This window comes from Schistocerca gregaria, chromosome X (genome assembly GCF_023897955.1).
Source record: "Schistocerca gregaria isolate iqSchGreg1 chromosome X, iqSchGreg1.2, whole genome shotgun sequence".
Taxonomy (NCBI): Eukaryota; Metazoa; Arthropoda; class Insecta; order Orthoptera; family Acrididae; genus Schistocerca; species Schistocerca gregaria.
The window spans coordinates 625,390,855-625,414,344 of NC_064931.1; the positions used below are offsets into that span (position 1 = coordinate 625,390,855).

At 45.3% G+C, this 23,490-nt stretch overlaps 1 protein-coding gene across 1 annotated transcript in view; it reads right to left on the reverse strand.

Annotated features, from left to right (window-relative positions):
* The window catches only part of LOC126298247 (glutamate receptor ionotropic, kainate 2-like), a 415,381-nt gene that overhangs the window by 286,966 nt on the left and 104,925 nt on the right, over positions 1-23,490 (reverse strand). The window contains exon 5 of the mRNA XM_049989551.1: positions 13,777-13,938. Within this exon, the coding sequence (XP_049845508.1) occupies positions 13,777-13,938 (162 nt within the window). The remainder of the gene's footprint in view (positions 1-13,776; positions 13,939-23,490) is intronic.

The following is a 23,490-nucleotide window of genomic DNA, read 5'->3' on the forward strand; positions in this document are numbered from 1 at the left end:
ATTCGTTTTAGCACGTTTGTGGATGACCTCACACTTTTCATTATTTAGGATCAATTTCAGATTTCAAACCATACGGATGTCTTATCTAAATCGTTTTGCAATTAGTTCAGATTTTCTGATGATTTTACTAGGCGATAAATGACAGAATCATCTGCAAACACCTTAAGACGGCTTCTCAGATTGTCTCCTAAATAGTTTATATGATTCAGGAACAGTTCATTGGGGAACGCTTGATTTCACTTCTGTTTTACGCGATGTCTTCCCGTCAATTATTACGAAATGTGACCCCTTTGACAGGAAATGACGAATCCAGTCGCAGAACTGAGACGATACGTATTCCATAAGCACCCTCTTTGATTACAAGCCGCTTGTGAGGTACCTAGTCAAAAGCCTTCTGGAAATCTATAAATACGGAAACAATTTGAAATCCCTGATCGAAACTTCGTGTGAGTAATGAGCTAGTTGTGTTTCACAAGAACGACGTTTTCGAAATCCATGTTGACTATATGTTAATAAACTGACCTCTTTGAGGTATTTCATAATATTCGAGCAAAATAAATGTTCCAAAATCCTGCTGCATATAGACGTTAATAAAAATAAAAAGCCGTGTGGCTAGGACCTCCCGTCAGGTAGACTATTCGCCTGGTGAAAGTCTTTCGAGTTGACGCCACTTCGGTGACTTGCGTGTCAATGGGGATGAAATGATGATGATACGGACAATATAACACCCAGTCCCTGAGCGGAGAAAATCTCCGACCCAGCCGGGAATCGAACGCGGGCCGTTAGGGATGACATTCCGTCGCGCTGACCACTCAGTTACCAGGGGGCGGACAGTGACGTTAATAATATGGGCTGTAATTTAGTGTTTTACTCGTACTCTTATTGCTTTTCTTGAATATTGGTGTGACCTGTGCAACTTTCCAGTCTTTTAGGTACGGATATTTCGTCGAGCGAGTGGTTGTATATGAGTGTTAAATATGGAGGTATTGCATAAGCATACTCTGAAAGGAACCTAACTGGTATACAGTCTGGGCCGGAAGACTTGCTTTTATTAAGTGATTTACGTTGCTTCAATATTCCGAGGATATCATGTTAGAAGTTATTCTTGTTGGCAACTACTCTTCATTCGAATTATGGAATATTTACTTAATACTCTTTGCGGAAGGAATTTCGGAAGGCTGTGTTAAGTAACTCCGCTTTAGCAGCACTGTCATCGATAGTATTTCTATTGATATCGTGCAGAGAAGGCATTGATTGTGTCCTGCCGCTAGCATAGTTTATGTACGAGCGAAATGTCTGTGGATTTTCTACTAGGTCTCGAGGAAAGTTTCGTTGCATCTGGCATTGAAGTCCGCCCTAAATTTCGAGTTGCCGTAAAATATCGCCAGTGTTGGGAATTTTCTGTTCGTTTAAATCTGGCATGCTTTTTTCGTTGTTTCTGTAACAACGTTTTGACCTGCTTTGTGTACCATGAGGGATCAGTTCCGTCTTTTGTTAACTTATTTAATTTATGTGGTACAAGTCGATTAGCCGCTGTCGATATTACTTCTCTGAATAAAAGCCACATCTGGTCTACACCTACATTGTTAATTTGGAAGGAGTGGAGATTGTCTCTCAGGAAGGCTTCAGGCGAATTTTTATCTGCTTTCTTGAATAAATGTATTTTTCGTTTATTTTTCGCGGATTTGGGAGTTAACGGTATTCAGTCTCGCTACGACAGCGATGTGTTCACTAATTACTGTACCCGTTTCGGTGCACGTTATTAGATCAGAATTTTTTGCTACTAGGAAGCCAAGTGTTTTTTCACAACCGTTTACTATTCGAATGGGCCAGTGAACTAATTGCTCGAAATAATTTCGGATGATGTTTTACTTATACCTCCACATTTAAACATGAATTTTCGCCCACATATTGAAGTCACCACCAACTATAATATTAGGAGTCGGGTACATGTTTTAAACTAGACTCAAGTTGTCCCTCAAACTTTCAGAAATTGTATCATCTGAGTTGGGAGGTCAGCAAACAATCCAATTATTATTTTATTTCTGTCGCCAGGAATGACCTCCAGCCATACTAACTCACAGGAAATGTCTACTTTAATTTCGTTACAAGATAAACTACTTCTAACAGGAAAAAATACGCCACCGCTAACTGTATTCAGCCTGTCATTTATGAACACTGTTAAGTTCTTCACAAAAATTTCGGCTGAATTTACCTTTGGCTTTAGCCAGCTTTTAGTACCTATAGAGATATGAGCATTAATGAGTTCTATTAGCGCTTCGAGCTCTGGAGTTCTGGTATTTTCCCAACACAGCTACGGCAGCTTACAATTTTTATACCGATGGTCCTAGATCTACATTCTTCGTGTGTTCGACCTTCATCATTTGAGACTGAAGCCCTGTTTGTCTTTCCTCGAGGCCCTCTAACCTAAAAACCGCCCAGTCCACGCCACAAGCCCCCTCTACCTGTGTAGCTGTCTCCTGCGTGTGATGGGCTCCTGACCTCTTAAGAACAATCCTAAAAGCCACCACCTAATGGCGCAAATCGAGAAATATGCGCCGGCCGGTGTGACCGAGCGGTTCTAGGCGTTTCAGTCTGGAACCGCGCTACCGCTTCGGTCGAAGGTTCGAATCCTGCCTCGGGCATGGATGTGTGTGATGTCCTTCGGTTGGTTAAGTTTAAGTACTTCTAAGTTCCAGGGGACTGATGACCTCAGAAGTTAAGTCCCATAGTGCTCAGAGCCATTTGAACCAGTTTTGAGGTATTTGCAGCCTACATGGTCACAGAACGGTTTGAGCTTCTGATTCGGATCCTATACTTGGCTCCGTAGAAGAGGTTCGCAATCGGTCCTGTCGTCTATACTGCAAATGGGGAGTTTTGTTATCATCTTGAAAGTGCAACTGTTAGCCTAAAGCACTTCAGACACCCGTCAAAAGCCAGAGACAATCTCGTCAGTCGAAAGCGACATATGTTACTGGTACTGACGTGAGCCACCACCTTCAGTTGGCTGCATCCTGTGCTCTTCATGGTATCCAGAACGACTCAATCCATGTCTGAAGTGCGCACAGGCTTTGTTGGTAATCATGTCCTAAGGAACACCATAACGTGTCTAACCCTGGGGCTCCCAACTTCCAATAATCCCATCCTCTGTGACTGCCCAGATTTAGCAGGTTAAGAGGTTTCCTCAGAAAGAGGTCAGGCGACTGCATCTTAGGTGAGAGACATTGTCAGCCACAGACACTATCTGGAATCTCTTTGTCAAAAAAGCCAGGGAGGCCTTACGTTTGGGCCACAGGAAATCTTTCGCAGTTGCCACGCCCCTTCGCTAATTTCCATTCGACCACGGGTGAGGGGTCAGCCTCAATGAGAGCAGTAACAAGGCTGGTCATCTGTGCGAAACAATCTGCCAACTCGTGGGTCATGCTGGACTTCCATTTGATCCACACGGCCGGTCCACAACAGTAATGCCCATCCACTGCAGTCTCGAACTGTGTAACCGAAGCCAACACAGCCTAGAACTGAGACTGAAGCGTCACCAAGTCAGCTCGCGTCCTCACACAGCAATCACAGTCCCTGTCTATACTAAAGACCGTGGAAAACTACAGTAAACAGACAAACGATTATCGACACGTACTGCGGAACTCTGCTGTAGACAATAACGAAAACGGAAGAACTGTGTCTCTTGAAAAATTTAACACGCAGAAATACAAAAAATAAACTACCAAATCACACAGATGAACCTTTATAATGCGCTCCAGCTTAGGAACTCTTAAAATGTCCAAAAATCGATTACTTCCCAGCTGTTGCTGTTCCTTGGCTGGTGGCTGCCGCCTGACTGGCAGGACTACTTCCTACTAGTGACCACTAGCTTTCCATTCTCTTGCAGCACCTGCCACTGATTTTGGACAAGCATCTCTGTGACGCTTCCTAAATGAACCTGTGAACAAACGCTCTTTGTTTCTTTGAACTTTTTTTATTTTCGCTCTCAATCCTATCTGCTATGGATCCCAGATTGACGAGCAATATTCACGTATTGGTCGAAAGAGAGTTCTGCAAGCTACCCCCTTCACAGGTAAGTAGGTCACACATGGTGTAACCACAACCAACAGCGGGAACGCCTTAGGCTGCGGATCGGAGCAGCCAGGCGGGGAAGCCGGCCGCGGTGGAGCACGCACCACCGAGTAAACACAGGACGAGTCGGACGACAGACCAACGTCAACTGACAACAACCGACCATGACCGACTATGAGCGACACAACAAGGAAGAGATTAACAACGGAGGCTTGTGGAAACCACAACACCAAACACCAAACGTAAATCCACTCGGAACCAGAGCCGGGCAAATGTCAACAACGAGCAACAACCAGAACGCAGTACCGCCGAGATAGAAACGAAATCCAGAGCGAGTACCAGACTAGCTGTATTAGGTTCTTTTTTTTTCTTCATTGTATTTCAATTCCCCATCGGGGCGGGCTGGCAGCAGCATATGCGCTGCTCTGCAGCCGAAAGACATAGAACAAACAATAGAAGACATTTAAAAATAACAAAGGAGAGAATATACTGAACATAGATATAAAAAAGGGGGAACATCATGGAAGGCAATAGACAAAAAACGGGGTGTCTGTAAAATGGAGATAAAAAACTGTTTCAAAGTAGCACACACAAAAAGCCACTCACTGCGACGATTAAAAGAACACAAGGCACAGTATGACTGGAGCATAAAAGTATCAACGGATGGCATAGCACATAACATAACACTGACGACGAACCTCAAGGCAGTACACAATTAAAATCACACCTCTTGACGCACAGGAGAAACAGCACTAAACACAACACTGATGTGGCACACTGACGATGATCAAAACATAGGAACTGCCAGGTGCTAGGAGATGAGGGAGACCTGAAGAAGGGTGGGAGGGGAAGAGATGGGGAAGATGAGCGGGGGGGAGGGCACGCTAAAGAAGGCCAGATAGGGAGGGATGTGGAAAAGGAAAGAGGCAAGTATGGGGTGCAGGGTCTCAGGGGAGGGGGGCAAGGAGGAAAATCCACTCTGGGAGAAAGAGGGAAGAGTAAAAAGGGGGCCCTGGGGAGGGGGGGGCGAACGAGGCCAGGTTATAGGTGGAAGAAAGGGTAGATGTCACAGCAAAGTTCGTCATCCGGGAGGGGGAGGCGTTGGAAATTGCCCTGATGAAGGAGATGGAGGGTTTGTAGGTGAGGAGAGGGAGGGATGCAGCAATAGAGGCGCGGCAACGGGCGGGGGCTGGAGAGGAAGGAGAAAACCAGAGGGTGGGGGGGGGGGGGGGAACAGTCCTGCAGACAATGTAAAGGATGCAGAGATGTTGGAGGAACAGGAGGAGGTGGGGGAAGGGGATCAGTTCATACAGGAACCGTGTGGGGAAAGGGAGGCGGATACGGAAGGCAAGACGGAGCGCATGACGTTCAAGGATTTGGAGGGCCTTGTAAAAGCGGGTGGGGGCGGAGATCCAGGCAACGCTGGCATAAGAGAGGACAGGACAGATGAGGGGTTTGTAGGTGTGGAGGATGGTAGAAGGATGCAATCCCCATGTCCGGCCACACAGGAGTTTCAGAAGGCGGAGGCGGGAATGGGCTTTCTGCTGGATGGTCTGGAGATGAGGGGTCCAGGTAAGGTGTCGGTCGAGGGTGAGGCCAAGGTATTTCAGGGTGGGGGTGAGCTGGATGGAATGAGCATAAAGGGTGAGGTACAAATCATGGGGGCGAAAGGAGCGAGTGGTGCGGCCTATGATGATTACCTGTGTTTCAGAGGGGTTGAGATGGAGGAACCACTGGTTACACCAAGTGGTGAACTGGTTAAGGTGGGTTTGGAGGGTATGTTGAGACCATTGAAGGGTAGGATAGAGAGCCAGGAAGGTGGTGTCATCAGCATACTGGAGAAGGTGGACTGGTGGGGGTGGCTTGGGCATATCAGCTTTATACAAGAGATAAAGGAGAGGGGAGAGGACAGAACCCTGGTGGACGCCTGCCGTGGGAGGGTGTTGTGGAGGGTGACATAGGAAGTATGGTGCGAGAGGAAGGAAGCGACCAGACGGACAAAATTGATAGGCAGGACGTAGGTTTGGCGTTCAAAGAGGAGACCGGGATGCCATACATGGTCATTGCCATTTTGAAGGTCAAGGGAAACAAAAATGGCGGAGTGATGGGAGTTGAGCTGGAGGGACAGAAGGTGATCAAGGTTGAGGAGTTGGTCTTCAGTAGAGAAGGAGGGTCGGAAGCCACACTGGGTAAGGGGGATGAGTTGGTGTTGAGCAAGGTGCTGAGGGATACGGTGGGAGAGGATATATGCAAAGATCTTACTGAAGATGAAGGTGAGGCAGATGGGACGATAGGAAGAGGCGGCAGAAGGAGGTTTGTTGGGTTTGAGGAATAAGAGGACGTGGGAGGTCTTCCACTGGTCAGGGTAGAAGTCAGTAGACAGGATGACATTACAGAGATGGGCGAGGACAGTCAGGAAGGAATAGGGGCTTTCTCAAAGGTGACGGTAGGTGACACAGTCGTGACCAGGGGCCGTGTTGCGTTTGGACTAGAGGATAAGTTTAATGTCTTGTGCTGTGATGGGAGTGTTTATGTCGGAGGGGGGTAACTGCCCCAAGTACTGGAGACTAGGAACAAGTGGAGTGACTGAGGTACCGGCATGTTCCATGACGGTGGGGAAAAGAGAATAATCAAAGTGGGCATCAGTGGGGATAGAGAAGACTTTGGAAAGGTGGGAAGCGAAGTGTTTGGCCTTACTGAGGTTGTCAGGAAGTGGGCGATCGTTATGGAGAAAGGGGTAGTGGGGAGCGGAAAGGGAACCAGTAAGGCGATGGAAGGCTGACCAGTACTTGGAGGAGTTGATAGGGAGGGTGGCGTTGAGTCGTGTGCAGGTCTGGCGCCAGTCTCGGCGTTTTGTTGCTGTAATAAGGTTCCGTACGTGTCGCTGAATTTGCTGGTGCTGTTGGAGTGTATCCCTGTCACAAGTGCACAGGAAGGAGCGATAGAGGCGGCGGGATTCACGGAGGAGGAGGACTGCCTGTGGCGGGAGAGTGGGACGGTGTGGGTGGATGGTTTTAGTAGGAACATGGGCCTCCACGGCGTCAGTAATTACCTTATGAAGGAAGGACGATGCGTGGATGATGTCGTCAGGAAGGCGATAGGTAAGAGGGTGGCTTTCGACCTGGATGGAGATGGAGTCCCGGTAGGCATCCCAGTTGGCACGGCGATAGTCATGGATGACCTTGGGAGGGGGTGCAGGGTGCGGAGCCAGAGGGGGGCGGTCAGCAGACGTTATGGTGAGGACAGGGAGGTGATCGCTACCTGGTCAAGGACGGCGACAGCGATACGCCCAAGGAGGTTGGAAGAGGAAATGACAACATCGAGGGTGGTGTCACTTTCGGGTTGGGTGTGCTGGGGAAGGGGAACAAGGTCACCTTGGATTGTGAAGAGGAACTGATGCCACTGCCAAAGGGCAGCAGGAGTGCGGCTATGGATGTTGAGGTTGGCGGCAATCACATAGGTGTAGAAGGTGTGGTCAATGTGTGAGATGAAGTCATAAGGAAGAGGAGCAGTGGAGCGGACATAGATGGTGGCACAAGTAATGGTGAGGGAGGGGAAGAAGACGCTAAGGATAAGGTGTTCAGTGGGGTCATTGTGGGGAGGTTGTGGCCGGACGGGGAGATGGTTAAGGTGGCCAATCGCAACTCCACACTGTGCACGAGGACCACGAGCGTCAGTGCGGTGGAGGATATAGGGAGAGTTGTGGATAGAATGTTGGGGCTGGAGGAAGGTTTCGTTCAAGAGGAAGGTGACGACCTGGTGGTGGGAGAGGGTGTGCATGAGGAGGTATTTGTTGGAGTGGAAGGAGCAAATGTTCTGGAAGAGGATGCGATACTCATGCCGCGCCATGGCAGGAAGGAGGGGGGGAATAGAGGGAAGGGAAGAGACTTAAACTAGGGTGTCGAGGCGGGAGAAGGTGAAGTGGGCTTGGTTGTGGGAATAAGTGGCGAAGGTGCTCAGGTGGAAATAGAGCGAACAGCAAGGGAGATCTGTTGGAAGGTGTGGGGGCGCTGAAAAGGGTGAATGTTTTGGAGTACAACAGTAAGGAACCGGATGATGTCCTCAGTGGTGGGGGGTGGTTGGAGGGAATTGTTGGGATTGACAGGAGGATCGACGGAACGAACTGGGACTGTAAGCTCAGGGGTGGCTGGAGGGGGTTTAGCTTCACACTTGTGGGAGTAGGTGGGATGGGGGCCATTGCAGATATTACAGGAAGGAGGAGCAGCGAGGTTGAGGCAGTTCTTAAGAAAGTGAGAGGCCTTGCAATGGGGACAGGTGGGGGAGTACTTGCAGTTTGGAGTCAGGTGGTCATTGTACATCAGGCACCGCTGGTAACAGTAGGATTTGGGAGGGGATTTGGAGGATTCGACAGGTTGGCGACAGTTGTATATCAGGGCACCCTGGGTGAGGAGATGGTCAAGAATACCCGCATGAGGTAGGTGGGACCAGAGGCATTGTGGATACGGCGGGCAGAGTGGATTTCCAAGTCCGGGGTGGAAGTTAAGTTCTGTGAACACTTCATCCTCTGTGGTCACCGGGCTGAGCTTGGTGATCACAGCGGTGTAGGTGGGGTGGGGGGGGGGGGGGAGAGACGGGGAAGCTGGAGCTGACAAGGAGTGGAAGTGGAAAGGGAAGGTGTCAGAGAGGCGTGGGGGCCAAACATAACTCATGGGAGTTTTCGCAGGAGGTCTGTGTGAAAGGATGGGGATGGGGACTTTATAATGACTGAGTCCCTGCGGGGACTGTGTTGGGAGATGGGAGCACCAGGTAAATACTTTCGTATCTCCACTGTGAGGGTATGAGCGTCGAGGAACTTAGGATCGGCAGTTGACAAGACAAAGGTGTGGAGGGTGGGGGTCGAGGTATGGGTGGCAGGAGGAGGGGTGGTGTCCATGGAGACGGCAGGGGGAGGGGGAGGCGGTGTTGACTTTTTGTGGGAAGCGGCGGGGGCAGAGTCAGTAATGACGCGCTTTTGGGGTTTTTTGGAGACTGGAGGCTGGGAGGAGGGGAGAGGGACGGGGAGGAGAGGGGGGTGGCGGGTGGCAGATCCCTGTGGCGAAGTGGAGGCGCCGGGAGAAGCAGCCGGTTCAGTGGTGGTGATGGTGGCTCGGCGCGACGTGATGCGTGCGGGAGATGCAGATGACGAAGCGACGGGGTGGGTGAAAGAGGGGTTGGGGTTGGGGGTAGTAGTGGGAGCTGTTGAGGGTGTGGAGGCTGGAGGAAGGGTGTAGAGGTGTGGGTATACAGCAGGGGAGGAGAAAGGGGGATGGGTAAGTGGGGGAAGGGAAGGGGAGGTGTAAGGAGGGAGGCCAGGGGCGGCACTCTAGGAAGTGACTGTGGGAGAGGGGAAGGGGGAGGTGTAGATGACAGTGGAGGTGGGAGTACTCGTTGCAGACGAACAGTGACGGACAGACGGACGTGCAGCAGGCGGCGGAGGCGGCGGCGTCAGAGATGGTCGGCGACGAACAGACGGACGGACAGCAAGCAGCAGCGGCGGCGGCGGCGGCGGCGGTTACGACGGCGGCGGCGGCGGCGGTTACGATGACGGCGATGGACAACGAGCAGGCAAGCGGACGGACGGAAGAACGAACAGTTACAGCATCAAGCGGCGGGCAGACAGACAGACACAATCTTCGAAGACGAAGATTCCACTCTGAGAGTAGCCCAGGCTTTGCAATCTGACGCTTTCGAAGGAAGGGATCCAACCCCCTAGATGCTGGACTAGGACAGAGCGGGTCCCTATATACGGAACCGGAGGGAGCGGCTATTGGCCGCTGTCTGCAAGTGGCTTAGCGGTGACACTCTCGTTGCGCGAGAGCCGCTGCGCGGAATATCCGCCGTGGAGGCGGAGCCGTCTATGGGCTGACCACGTCCATTTGTTCTGCCGCGTGTTCGACTTCCGCGGTGGAAGGTACTAGACATGGTATGTGTTTGGAGCCATCTGTTGAACTAATGAAAAGAAATTTCATCTGCAGCCAAGATCACTGGATAATAATTTATTCCACAATGACCTGTTTTGACAGATGATCGCTCTCATCATCCGATCTTCGGAGTTCCTACCTTGATACTGTCGATGTACGAAGATACTTTTCACAGCTATGTCACTCCAGTGAACACAACTTGTGCTAAGCATATTTTATATTCTTATTACTGACAAACCATGTAGTCTGTACTCTATCTCAAAATCTATATCTCTGTAGTTCAACTGATGAAGTTACGTATTGTTTTTCCTTTCATGTATCATTACAAGGTGTTTCGTGACTGATTTCATATTCCACGGGTATAGTTGATGAATGGCTTATGGTCTCGTGACACACGCATCTGAAAGTTCTCGAATTAACTTCAGATACTACTTTACCCAAGGTGTCTAGCTGACTGATTTGCAAATGTTTGTTCGCCAACGACAGCAGTGTTTGAGAAGTAGTCGGTATCAGTAATGGCGTTGAATATGAAGATAATAATGCCAACAAGGCAGTGTTTCATACATACAGTGAATCAAATGCCGACTAGTCGTATCCATTAGTCACCCAGCATCATATGCTGTTCAGTTTTCGTGAATCTACGTAATTTCACTGGAATCAGGACAATATGTAAACATACCACTGAGATACATATGTGTATTTTCAAAACACTGAATATCCTGACAGCGCCACTTGATCGAGACTGTTGTATGACCCCAGCTATCTAATCCAATCGTTAATAAGATAGATTGCGATGTCGTATCCGATAAAAGCTGTTTAAATGTCAGAACACTTCACAGCTATTGTTTTTCTCTTCTAATGCGAACGTTCGCAGTAATTACATTTTGGAACGGATTTCTTTACTACTACCTCTCTAGTAACCGAATAGCACAAGGTTTAATTACACCATCTTGATACAGTTCATACAAACACCCATGAACACTGAAAATAGCGCACCCAGAGGGGAGAACGGTACAACGGCTAAACTTCGGAGATAAGTTCAGTGCTGTCAGATATCCAAAATGTCCAGTTTTGGTGCCAGTGCGCATGCCCACAGACCCTGCAGTGGCGCTGCAGTCGGACAGCGACCTATTTAAAAGTCGCATAGTGGGCGAGCCATTCAAGTGACAATCACATCCTGATTCGAGGAGGACGTCAGTAGTTGTTGAATTCTAAATGGAAAATTTGGAAATTTGTGGTAAGATCTTATGGGACCAAACTGCTGAGCTCATCGGTTCCTAAGCTTACACACTACCTAATATAACTTAGGCTAAGGACAACACACACACACCCATGCCCGAGGGAGGACTCGAACCTCCGACGGGGGGAGCCGCGCGAACCGTGAAGAAGGCGCCCTAGACCGCACAGCTGCACCTCGTGGCGATTCTAATGGATGTCCACCTCCATAGTCGAGTGGTCACCTCGGAAGAATGCCATGCAAGGGGACCGGGTTCTGTTCCCCGTCGGGTCGGAGATTTTCCCAGCACGGGGACTGGCTGGTGTGTTGTCTTAATCATCATCCCATTCTCATCGACATGCAAGTCGTCGAAGTGGCGTCAACTGGAAGGACTTGCACCAGGCAACCGGTCTACGCGACGGACGGCCCTAGTGAAAGACACATTTCACTTCCACATGGAAGTGTTAGATGACGTTTCTCACAGTTAAGCCAGTTTTAGAGGGGTCTACCTAGCGGCATGAAAACAGCAGGCTAGTCGACACGTCAAGTGGCTCGCAAGGTCGATCCTTCGGAGTGTTCCATGAGTCGATGTTGGGAGCATTGGACACGAGATAGCACCCACGTGCGACGTACCTTATCTAGAGCGACAAGGAAGACGACGAAGCGAGGTGGTCGAAGGATGGTGAGGCAAGCAATCAGGGATCCTACAGTGGCTCGCACCTTGATAAAAGTAAATGTACCGGCTGCAGTTTTTCCTCATACCATGCCTGAGGATGTGAATTTGCAACCTAGGCGCCCTTGTCGTGTGCTACCCTTAGCAGAGAGACATCGGCCATTCTGTCTACAGCCGGCCGTTTGTGGCCGAGCGGTTCTAGGCGCTTCAGTCTGGAACCGCGCGACCGCTACGGTCGCAGGTTCGAATCCTGCCTCGGGCATGGATATGCATGATGTCCTTAGGTTAGTTAGGTTTAAGTAGTTCAAGTTCTACGGGACTGATGACCTCAGATGTTAAGTCCCATAGTGCTCAGAGACATTTGCACCATTTTTGAACTCCGTCTACAGTAGTGCCAAGCGAGAACGGCGTGTACTGCTACAGACTGGCAAAACATGTTGTATAATGACGAATCCCGATTCGTTTTGGGGAGAGATGATAACCACATACGGGTGTGGAGACAGCCTGGTAATCGATACAGTTCCACCTACGCTGTCGTGCGCCACACTGTCCGCATAGCTGGGGCCATAGCCTACGATAGCCGATCCCCTGTAATTGTGGCATATGTAACCTTAACAGACCAGAGTTATGTTGATGTTTTACTTCAGCCCGATGTAGAAACTTCCGTGCATGGTCAACCAAGGGCACATTTCCAGCAAGAATACACTCGTCCACATACAGGTCGAGTTGCTTAAGACTTCCTACGTCATGTTCCGAATCTTCTATGGCTGGCCGCTCCCTGGAATTTCCCCTACAGAGCACATTTTGGACCAGCTGAAACGCCAGAAGCCGCCGTGCCACTCTGTAAATGATTTGGAGGTGGCTGTCCAAGAGTTGTGGGCCATTCTGGTTCAGGACAACTGCAGACATCTCATCAATTCCATACCGAACCGTGTTGCGGCATGTATTGAAGCAAAGGTGGTCCAACGCGTTAGTGATGTTGCACTGTATTTGTCTATTTGTGACGCACTGTATTTATTTATTTGTCTTGATTTTGGGATCAAGTGAATCTCTCACAGTATCACTGTGTCTAATAAATTTCATTTCGAACCGATATTCTTCTCTTGTGTCCTATTTTCATCGTTCTCGAGTATATATGGGTAAATCTAAAAGAAATTTAATACTGATGTATACTCATAGAGCGCGTTCTCTAGGCTTATCTGCTACTAATTTTCTGTGACCCGGAGTTTCTTGGTCTTTGATGCTGTTCATGATTGCAAAGAACGACGTCTTCATTTAAAATAAATGAAGATTGAAAACATATTCTGTATCAGAAGGACTGCGGAAGATGCAGGAGAATAGAACAGGACTTGAAGTGACCATAAAAAATAAAATGTAAGAAGAAGAATTTCTAAGTGCTTTCACTCAAGAGAAAAATTTTCTTCTTTTCAATAGCACTATTCCCATGCAAAAATGATTGTTTCTTGTACGGAAAATGAGTAAGCATCTCTTGCTCCATCTACTCCATTCCAATAAGAATGTGTGATAACTTTGGCCTTAATATAACTATCTTTTGCGAATCATCTTTTTTCCAATCAATGAAAGTACATTACCGTCGACTGTGTACATTTTTAGGCAACGGAGGCACCATGCTTTTCAAATGCTGTTTCCTCACAAGAACAATATTCACATGAGGTTTGTTTGACAAACTGTTATGAGTTAATGGTGGTCAGAACTAAGTAGGTAACAACAAAAAGTCATTTTCTTAATTAATTGTAACAAGTGATGCCTTTGAAACATGATTATTACTTTGGTAAATAGCTCCACAGCTTTATTATGACAGTGGTTAATATCAGCTATGCATATAAACCTACAAGGTAAGCGGCGGAGAAAGGGACAAACGGAACGTAGCTCACCCTGATCCTCTCTGGCTTCAGGAGTTCTCTGTTGTAATATTTTCCATAAGTAAAGTCTTGCATCTTCTTAATGACGGACTCCCGCTCGGGTTGGATTAAACGCAACGTTGTGATATTTATTCCACTCTTCAGGAACTGCGTGTAGTCTACAGTGTGGGCATCCTGTGAATGATTACAAATACTGTATATCTCTGTACTCTATTACAAATTGAAAGGTAATCTACACCTACTAGATTATCTGCAACTGTCTACAATTCATCTAATTTACGACATACAAAAATTTTTATGAATATTCATTATTGTTCTCCATTTTATTTTCTTTATGATTGGAAGAATTAAATATTACATATTAATAAACACTGACTAATTCAGTAGCTACAGTATTATGCCCTCATTTCAAAATATAACGAACTTGTGTACAAATGGATATTTCTTCCGAGCAAAAGGCACTTTGAACGACCGACTACAGAATTATCTCCAGTCACTACAAAATCCAACGAAAAGATATTTTAGATTGCCATTTGTAAGGTAATAGCTAAATCTCATGGATTTCTTTTGGAAATTCAACCCATATTCAAATTGAATTTCCAAAAAGATCCATGAGATTAAACAATTGCCTAACAAACGGCAATCTAAAATAGTTTTTCGTTGGATTTTGTAATGACTGAAGATATCATTGTAATTGGCCCTTCAAAGTGCCTTTTGCTCGGAATAAATTTTTTCTAGTATGTATAGTTTCTAGCACGTTTAGTTTTGGCACAATATTACTCTACTGTTGCTGTTTTTGTGGTTGTTCTTGTTCTTGAATCCATTCCAAAGATTGATTTTATACAGCGCTCTATGCTAGTCTGTCCTGTGTGAAGTCGTTCATCTCTGCGTAACTACTGTAGCCTACAGCCAGTAAAGCCTGCTTAACGTAGTCAGTCACTGGTCTCCCTTTACAACAGTTCCCTTCTTTTAATCAAGTTGTGCCAAAAGTTTCTTTTCTCCCCAATTCTGTTCAGTTCCTCCTCATTCGTAATCTGATCTGCCCATCTAATTTTCAACATTCTTTTGTAGCACTATATCGCAATAGCTTATATTCCTTTCTTGTCTTTCTTGTAGTACATTTTTCACAATCGTACACTCCAGACAAATGCCTTCAGAAGAGAGTTCCTAACATTTAAATTTATATCGTATGTTAACAGATATATCTTTTTGAGGAACGGTTTTCTTGCTGTTTATTGTTAGTCTGCATTGTATATTCTCTGTAGTACAGCCACTGTCAGTTATTTGTTCCCTAAATAGAGAAATTAATTTCTGCTTCTGTGTCTCATTTCCTAATCTAATTCCTTTAGCACAGCCTGATTTAATTCGTCCACATTCCGTTGTTGATATTCAGCTTTTCATCAGCTTTCGACAGAATTGTAACATCATTGGTAACGCTCAAAATTTTTGTTTCTTCTCCTTGTTCTTTAATTTACCTCTGAATATCTCCTTAGTTTCCTGTACTGCTTGCTGAAGGTACAGCTTGAATAACATCGCCCATAGGCTACAACAGTGTCTTACTCCCTTCTAACCTATTGCTTCCTTTTCGAGTCCTTCGGCTCTTGTAACTGTAGTCTATATTCTGCAGAATTCTAGACAAGCAGACAATCATTCGGTCCTAGTTTTGTATACCTGCTACATTCGGTATTTAAAAGAGTGTATTCCCATCGAACCTGTCAAAAGCTTTCTCTAAATCTATATGTGTTTAAAGGAAGATTTACTTTCTTCGGTGTATTTTCAAACATAGACCGTAGGGTCAGTATTCCCTCGTATGGTCTTATGTTTCTCTGAAAAATGAACTGACCTTCCCTGATGTCAGCATACCAGTTTTTTCCATTCTTCTGTGAAAAATTCGTGTCAGTATTTTGCTACCATTTCTTCTTAAAATGGTGGTTCTGTAATTTTCACAGCTGCCATCACGTGCTCTCTTTGGAATATTCTTCTTGAAGGCTGAGGGTATTACAGTTCTCTCATGCATCTTGCATACCAGGTTAAATAATATTATCGTGGAGTGTTCTTGCAAGGATCTTAATCTTTCTGAGGAAATACCACCTCCTACAGGTGCCTTATTTCGGCTAAAGTCTCTCAGTGTTTGACAAGTTATTCTCGCACAATCAGATATATCACATCGTATCAATCTATTTCTTCCTCCCTATACATAATGTTGTCTTTATGATCGTTTTCATTGCGTAGCCTTTCAACATATTCTTTCCCCCTATCACCCTTTCCTCCTTTGCGTAGTACTGACTTGGATCCTAGTTTTTAATAGTCATACAGGGATTTTTCTCTTTAAAGGTCTCTCTAATTTTTTATCTTTGTCATAGCCATACGTGATACTAGAGCTTTGCATTTCTTCTCTAACGATGCCTCCATTGAAAGTTTGCACTTTCTGTTACATGTTCGTTGTGAAAAACTACAACTAAATGAATGACATGTTAAGTTGTCTTTTGGTGCAGATATAAATATTTTATGCTCTCATACATATGCTCAAAAAGCAATTCATGGGGATAGATTAGCAGTATCACAACCATAGTTATTTTCTCACAATCTTAGGTACCATATACAAGAGCTCTTGCGGGATTATGTGCTGTTTTGCGTTTACTCCTTTGCTCTTCGCTGTTGTAATGCCACATGCCCAATCATTTACCATAAATACAGCGTGCTGAGGTTGTTTCACTTCCATTTTCATAATTTATCACCATATTTAGGTAGCGTAAACATGCTTCACCAGCAGATAGGATCCCTTCAGTGGCGTAATTTCGAATGGCAAACGCCATTTTCATAGCAGAGCTATCGTAGATACTCAGCTCTTTTATCAGTAATTGCGTGAGTCAGATAATGCATGACTTTTTGGATAGCAAGAGCTTCCTTCTCCATTACTGTATGTTGTCTCTGCACCAGGTTTGTACACACAATATTACAAAAGTTTTATTTGTTTCCTATTTCTTGGAACTGGTTAGTCTAAATACGTTCCATCTTCCAGGATTAATTAATTTTCCTCACATTGATACTATGTGTCTCGAATATACGCATTTTCACCAAATCTGAGTTTGCTAAATTCGTTGTTACGCAGTTCCTATAAAATTTGAAGAATATCTTTTTTAATATTTCTTTTAGTTTTTGTAAAGTCTTTCCTCTGATGAAGACTCCATCCATGTACATTGTAACCTTGGCTAGTTATTCATAAAATTATACTTAGACATTATTTACAAACTATAGTGCTAAAACGTTTATTCTGAAAAGAGACACCAAGAATTGATAGCCCCCACCAATATAAACAAAAGTCCTGTATAGCTGACATTCAATTCTCAGAACACTTACTAACAGTGCTTCATACTACAGAAGAGCTCCTGTATCATAGTGTCTTGTGGAACACCCATGTGTTCCCCACTAGATATAGCCACTGTCAGTGTGTAGTATCAGTCAACGGCTCTCTTAACAACTCAGCGTTATATGGCTGTACAGGGTGGTCAAAAACAGCCTGCAAAGTTTGTAAGGGTGTTGCAGGAGAGGTTGTCTCCTCCGTCCGAACAGGACTCGGAAGATTCAATGGTACCGACCGACCGCCGTGTCATTCTCAGCCGTTAGGCGTCACTGGATGCAGGGATGGAAGGGCATGTGGGCAACACACAGCTCTCTCTGCCGTTGTCAGCTTCCGTGACAAAAGCCGCTACTTCTCAGTCAAGTAGCTCCACAATCGGCTTCACAAGGGCTGAATGCACCCCGCTTACCAATAGCACTTGGCAGAGTCGGACGATAACCAAACCAAGTGGTAGCCAAGCCTGAGAGCGCTTAACTTTGTGGACCTGATGGAAACCGCTGCTACCACTGGGGCAAGAACATCGGGTTGGAGAGGTTGTGCTGGTAAATAACTGTTAAGAAAAAAATTCGATAAGTTGCGCCGTTTCCGAGTCATTTAGCATTGAAGTTAGCCAATCAGGTTATTGGGAACGCAAACTGAAGCACTCGCATGCTCTAAAATGCGGTAATGCACAGAAATCTGTGGGTTCTTGAGCTACCACTTGTTACTATGCCCATTACTAGTTGAAATGTGCTTTGTTCTGAAGTGATAAATTTATGGTAGGTGAGCAAATGCGCCGTTTGTTTGGTTTGAGAACATGTTAGGTGACACTGCCTTTTGCAGGCTGCTTGAATTTGTTCGCTCGACTACCTGATAGGTTAACTTCAACATAAGTAACTCGAAAACGGCGCAACAGGTAGAATTTTTTCATTAACGGTTATTTATCAGCACATCGTCACCTTCAACACCATAACAAGCTTTTCGGACTATTTTTGACCACGCTGTATATGTGACGTAACAGGAATCTGATTAATCACACTAGACAACTCGTATCCGTCGTTCCATGTTCCAAACACGAACCTTCTGCGCCGACAACAGTCACAAGCTATGATACTGTAAATTCAGCAAGATGTATTTTTCATCTGTTTCGCCACTACTTGTTGACGATTCACTTTTACAGAGGTGGCAAATCTCGATTGTTCCCACCTTGTGATGTGACGGAGTTCAGTCTCTTTAGATAAAAGCTAATGATAGCAGTATAACAACATCAGATGAGCACTGACGTTGCTGTGGTACTCGCAGCTGCCATACCGATCGCACCCTTGTTCATCAGCTATTCTTTGGATTTATAGTCAACCGTATGATTTCTCTGAATCTTCAGCATGTTTCAAAAACTTTCCCGTCAGCAGCAGTTCAAGTGAGAGAGTAATGCTTATTCTAATAACTACGAAGACGTCATAATATTTCCAGAATGAGATTTTCACTCTGCAGCGGAGTGTGCGCTGATATGAAACTTCCTGGCAGATTAAAACTGTGTGCCCGCCGAGACTCGAACTCGGGATCTTTGCCTTTTGCGGGCGAGTGCTCTACCAACTGAGCTACCGAAGCACGACTCACGCGCCGTACTCACAGCTTTACTTCTGCCAGTATCCGTCTCCTACCTTCCAAAATTTACAGAAGCTCTCCTGCGAACCTTGCAGAACTAGCACTCCTGAAAGAAAGGATATTGCGGAGACGTGGCTTAGCCACAGCCTGGGGGATGTTTCCAGAATGAGAATTTCACTCTGCAGCGGAGTGTGCGCTGATATGAAACTTCCTGGAAGATTAAAACTGTGTGCCCGACCGAGTGAAAATGTCATTCTGGAAACATCCCCCAGGCTTTGGCTAAGCCATGTCTCCGCAATACCCTTTCTTTCAGGAGTGCTAGTTCTGCAAGGTTCGCAGGAGAGCTTCTGTAAAGTTTGGAAGGTAGGAGACGAGGTACTGGCAGAAGTAAAGCTGTGAGTAGCGGGCGTGATTCGTGCTTCGGTAGCTCAGTTGGTAGAGCACTTGCCCGCGAAAGGCAAAGATCGCGAGTTCGAGTCTCGGTCGGGCACGCAGTTTTAATCTGCCAGGAAGTTTCACGTCATAATATGTTGGCTGATTATAGTAAACTGTCTGTATAAATAATAGGCTGCACAACATTATATCTGTAATTGAAAAGTGCAATATTTGTGTTTGTGAAATAAAGAATATTTCATTTCCTAAATACACTGGTGTGCAAAACTTAAAAATGAAAGTAACTTTCGCATGATGTGTCAATGCCGAGTACATAGCTCTATGAAACTCGGACCATACGTAAGACCTGCTACAGTGTAGTACAGTGCAGCAGAGTACAGTACACTAGAGTGGAGAAGACAATAGAAAGAAATACGTAGTGAGATCAACAGAAAAGACACTTTTATTGAAGACAGTATTTACAGGAAAGTGGCCACGATTTGTAATAGTCACCTAATATTTCAAAAGGCTGTGCATGCTTCTTATTAGGGAGTTTGATCAGCACGGACGGCATTGAAAGCTCTACAACGTACTCCCATGTTGTTCACAGGTTTGGTAAGCACTTCTTGTGGTAGAGCGTTCCATTTTTCCAACATCACGGTTGACAAGTGCTGGATGGTCGGTGGTCAGACACACGTGCTGCAATACGTCTTCCCACTGCGTACCACACGTCATCAGTGGGATTTATGTACTGGAGCGGACAGGCAAGTCCATTCGCCGAATATTCTCTCGTTCCAAGAACTCCTCCGCCTGCGCTGTTCGATGTGGTCGCCATAGTCATGCATAAAAGTAGAGTCAGGGCCGAATGCATTCCTGGGAAAACGCACTTGGGAAGGAGTACAGAGTCACAATAACACTGACCGGTGAGTGACCCGTGTTCAAAGATTTGGAGGCAAGTACGCCCGTGCAACATTACGCCTCCCTACATAACACCTGGATCATAAAAGCGTTCATGTGTGACAATGTTTCGCGGTGCATTATGTGTTCTCACCTCTCGCCATATGTGACGAAGTCCAGCATCGTCTCTAACATGTTGATTTTGTTTGTCCAGATGTTACGGTGTAGTGGGGAGAGTGGATTGTGGCATGGGCGTACTGACCACGAAATCTTTGAACACGGTTACGTTATTGTTGTTTTATCCTGCCTACTCTTCAAAAAGGGGTGCCTTGGGAACCTGCTTCCTTGAATCGCTAGACACAATTCAAGAAAATTGTATAACAGATAATAAAGGAGCAGCAGCCTTTTCAGTTGTTGCAGAGGCAACAGTCTGGATGATTGACTGATCTGTCCTTGTAACACTAATCAAAACGGCCTTGCTGTGCTGGTACTGAAAGCAGGGGAAACTACAGCCGTAATTTTTCCCGGGGACATGCAGCTTCACTGTATGGTTAAATGATGATGACGTCCTCTTGGGTAAAATATTCCGGAGGTAAAATAGTCCCCCATTCGGACCTCCGGGCGGGGACTGCTCAGGAGGACGTTGTTATCAGGAGAAAGAAAACTGGCGTTCTACAGATCGGAGCGTGGAATATCAGATCCCTTAATCGGGCAGGTAGGTTAGAAAATTTAAAAATGGAAATGGATAAGTTAAAGTTAGAAATAGTAGGAATTAGTGAAGTACGGTGGCAGGAGGAACAACACTTCTGGTCAAGTGAATACAGGGTTATAAAAACAAAATCAAGTAGGGGTAATGCAGTAGTAGGTTTAATAATAAGTAGGAAAATAGGAATGCGGGTAAGCTACAACAAACAGCATAGTGAACACATTATTGTGGCCAACATAGATACGAAGCCCACGCCTGCCTCAATAGTACAAGTTTATATGCCAACTAGCTCCACAGATGACGAAGAGATTGATGAAATCTACAATGAGGTAAAAGAACTTATTCAGATAGTGAAGGGAAGCGAAAATTTAATAGTCATGGATGACTGGAACTCGATACTAGGAAAAGGAAGTGAAGGAAACGTAGTAGGTGAATATGGATTGCGGCTAAGAAATGCAAGAGGAAGCCGCCTGGTAGAATTTTGCACAGAGCACAACTTAATCATAGCTAACACTTGGTTCACGAATCATGAAAGAAGATTGTATACATGGAAGAACTCTGGAGATACTAGAAGGTTCAGATAGATTATATAATGGTAAGACAGAGATTTAGGAACCAGGTTTTAAATTGTAAGACAATTCCAGGGGCAGATGTGGACTCAGACCACGATCTATTGGTTATCAACTGTAGATTAAAACTGAAGAAACTGCAAAAAGGTGGGAATTTAAGGAGATGGGACCTAGATAAACTGAAAGAACCAGAGGTTGTACAGAGTTTCAGGAAGAGCGTAAGGGAACAATTGACAGGAATGGGGGAAAATACAGTAGAAGAAGAATGGGTAACTCTGAGGGAAGAAGTTGTAAAGGCAGCACAGGATGAAGTAGGTAAAAAGGCGAAAGCTTATAGAAACCCTTGGGTAACAGAAGAGATAATGTATTTAATTGTTGAAATGAGAAAATATAAAAATGCAGTAAATGAATCAGACAAAAAGGAATACAAGCATCTCAAAAATGAGATCGACAATAAGTACAAAATGGCCAAGTAGGGATGGATAGAGGACAAATGTAAGGATGTAGAGGCACATATCACTAGGGGTAAGATAGATACTGCCTACAGGAAAATTAGAGAGACCTTTGGAGAAAAGAGAACCACTCGCATGAATATCAAGAGCTCAGGTGGAAGCACAGTTCTAAACAAAGAAGGGAAAGCAGAAAGGTGGAAGGAGTATATAGAGGGTCTATACAAGGGCGATGTTCTTGAGGACAATAATTTAGAAATGGAAGAGAATGTGGATGAAGACGAAATATGAAATATGATACTGCGTGAAGAGTTTGACATAACATTGAAAGATCTAAGTCGAAACATGGTCCCGGGAGTAGACAACATTCCCTTAGAACTACTGACAGCCTTGGGAGAGCCAGACCTAATAAAACTCTACCATCTAGTGAGCAAGATGTATGAGACAGGCGAAATACCCTTAGACTTCAAGAAGAATATAAAATTCCAATCCTAAAGAAAGCAGGTGTTGACAGATGTGACAATTACCGAACAATCAGTTTAATAAGCCATGGCTGCAAAATACTGACACGACGAATGGAAAAACTGGCAGAAGCCGACCTCCGGGAAGATCAGTTTGGATTCCGTAGAAATGATGGAACACGGGACGCAATACTGACCCTACGACTTACCTTAGAAGATACACGAAGGAAAGGTAAACCTACATTTCTAGCATTTGTAGACTTAGAGAAAGCTTGTTACAATGTTGACTGGAATACAATATTTCCAATTCTGAAGGTATCAGAGGTAAAATACAGGGTGCGAAAGGCTATTTACAATTTGTACAGAAACCAGATGACAGTTATATGAGTCGAGGGGCATGAAAGGGAAGCAGTGATTGGGAAGGGACTGAGACAGGGTTGTAGCCTATCCCTGATGTTATTCAATCTGTATATTGAGTGAGCAGTAAAGGAAACAAAAGAAAAACTCGGACTAGGAATTAAAATCCGTGGAGAAGAAATAAAAACTTAGAGGTTCGCCGATGACATTGTAATTCTGTCAGAGACAGCAAAGGACCTGGAAGAGCAGCTGAACTGAATGGACAGTGTCTTGAAAAGAGGATATAAGATGAACATCAATAGAATCAAAACGAGGATAGTGGAATGTAGTCCAATTAAATTGAGTGATGCTGCGGGAATTAGATTAGGAAATGAGAGGCTTAAAGTAGTAAATGAGTTTTGCTATTTGGGGAGCAAAATAACTGATGATGGTCGAAGTAGAGAGGATATAAAGTGTAAACTGGCAATGGCAAGGAAAGAGTTTCTGAAGAAGAGATATTTTTTAACATTGAGTATAGATTTAAGTGTCAGGAAGTCGGTTTTGAAAGGATTTGTGTGGAGTGTAGCCATGTGTGCAAGTGAAACGGGGACGATAAATAGTTTAGACAAGAAGAGAATAGAAGCTTTTGAAATGTGGTGCTACAGAAGAATGCTGAAGATTAGATAGGTAGATCACATAACTAATGAGGAGGTATTGACTAGAATTGGAGAGAAGAGATATTTGTGGCACAACTTGATTATAAGAAGGGATCGGTTGGTAGGGCATATTCTGAGGCATCAAGGGATCACCGATTTAGTATTGGAGGGCAGTGTGCAGGGTAACAATCGTAGAAGAAGACCAAGAGATGAATACACTAAACAGATTCAGAAGGATGTAGTTCGCAGTAGGTATTGGGAGATGAAGAAGCTTGCACAGGATAGAGTAGCACGGAGAGCTGCATCAAACCAGTCTCAGGACTGAAGACCACATC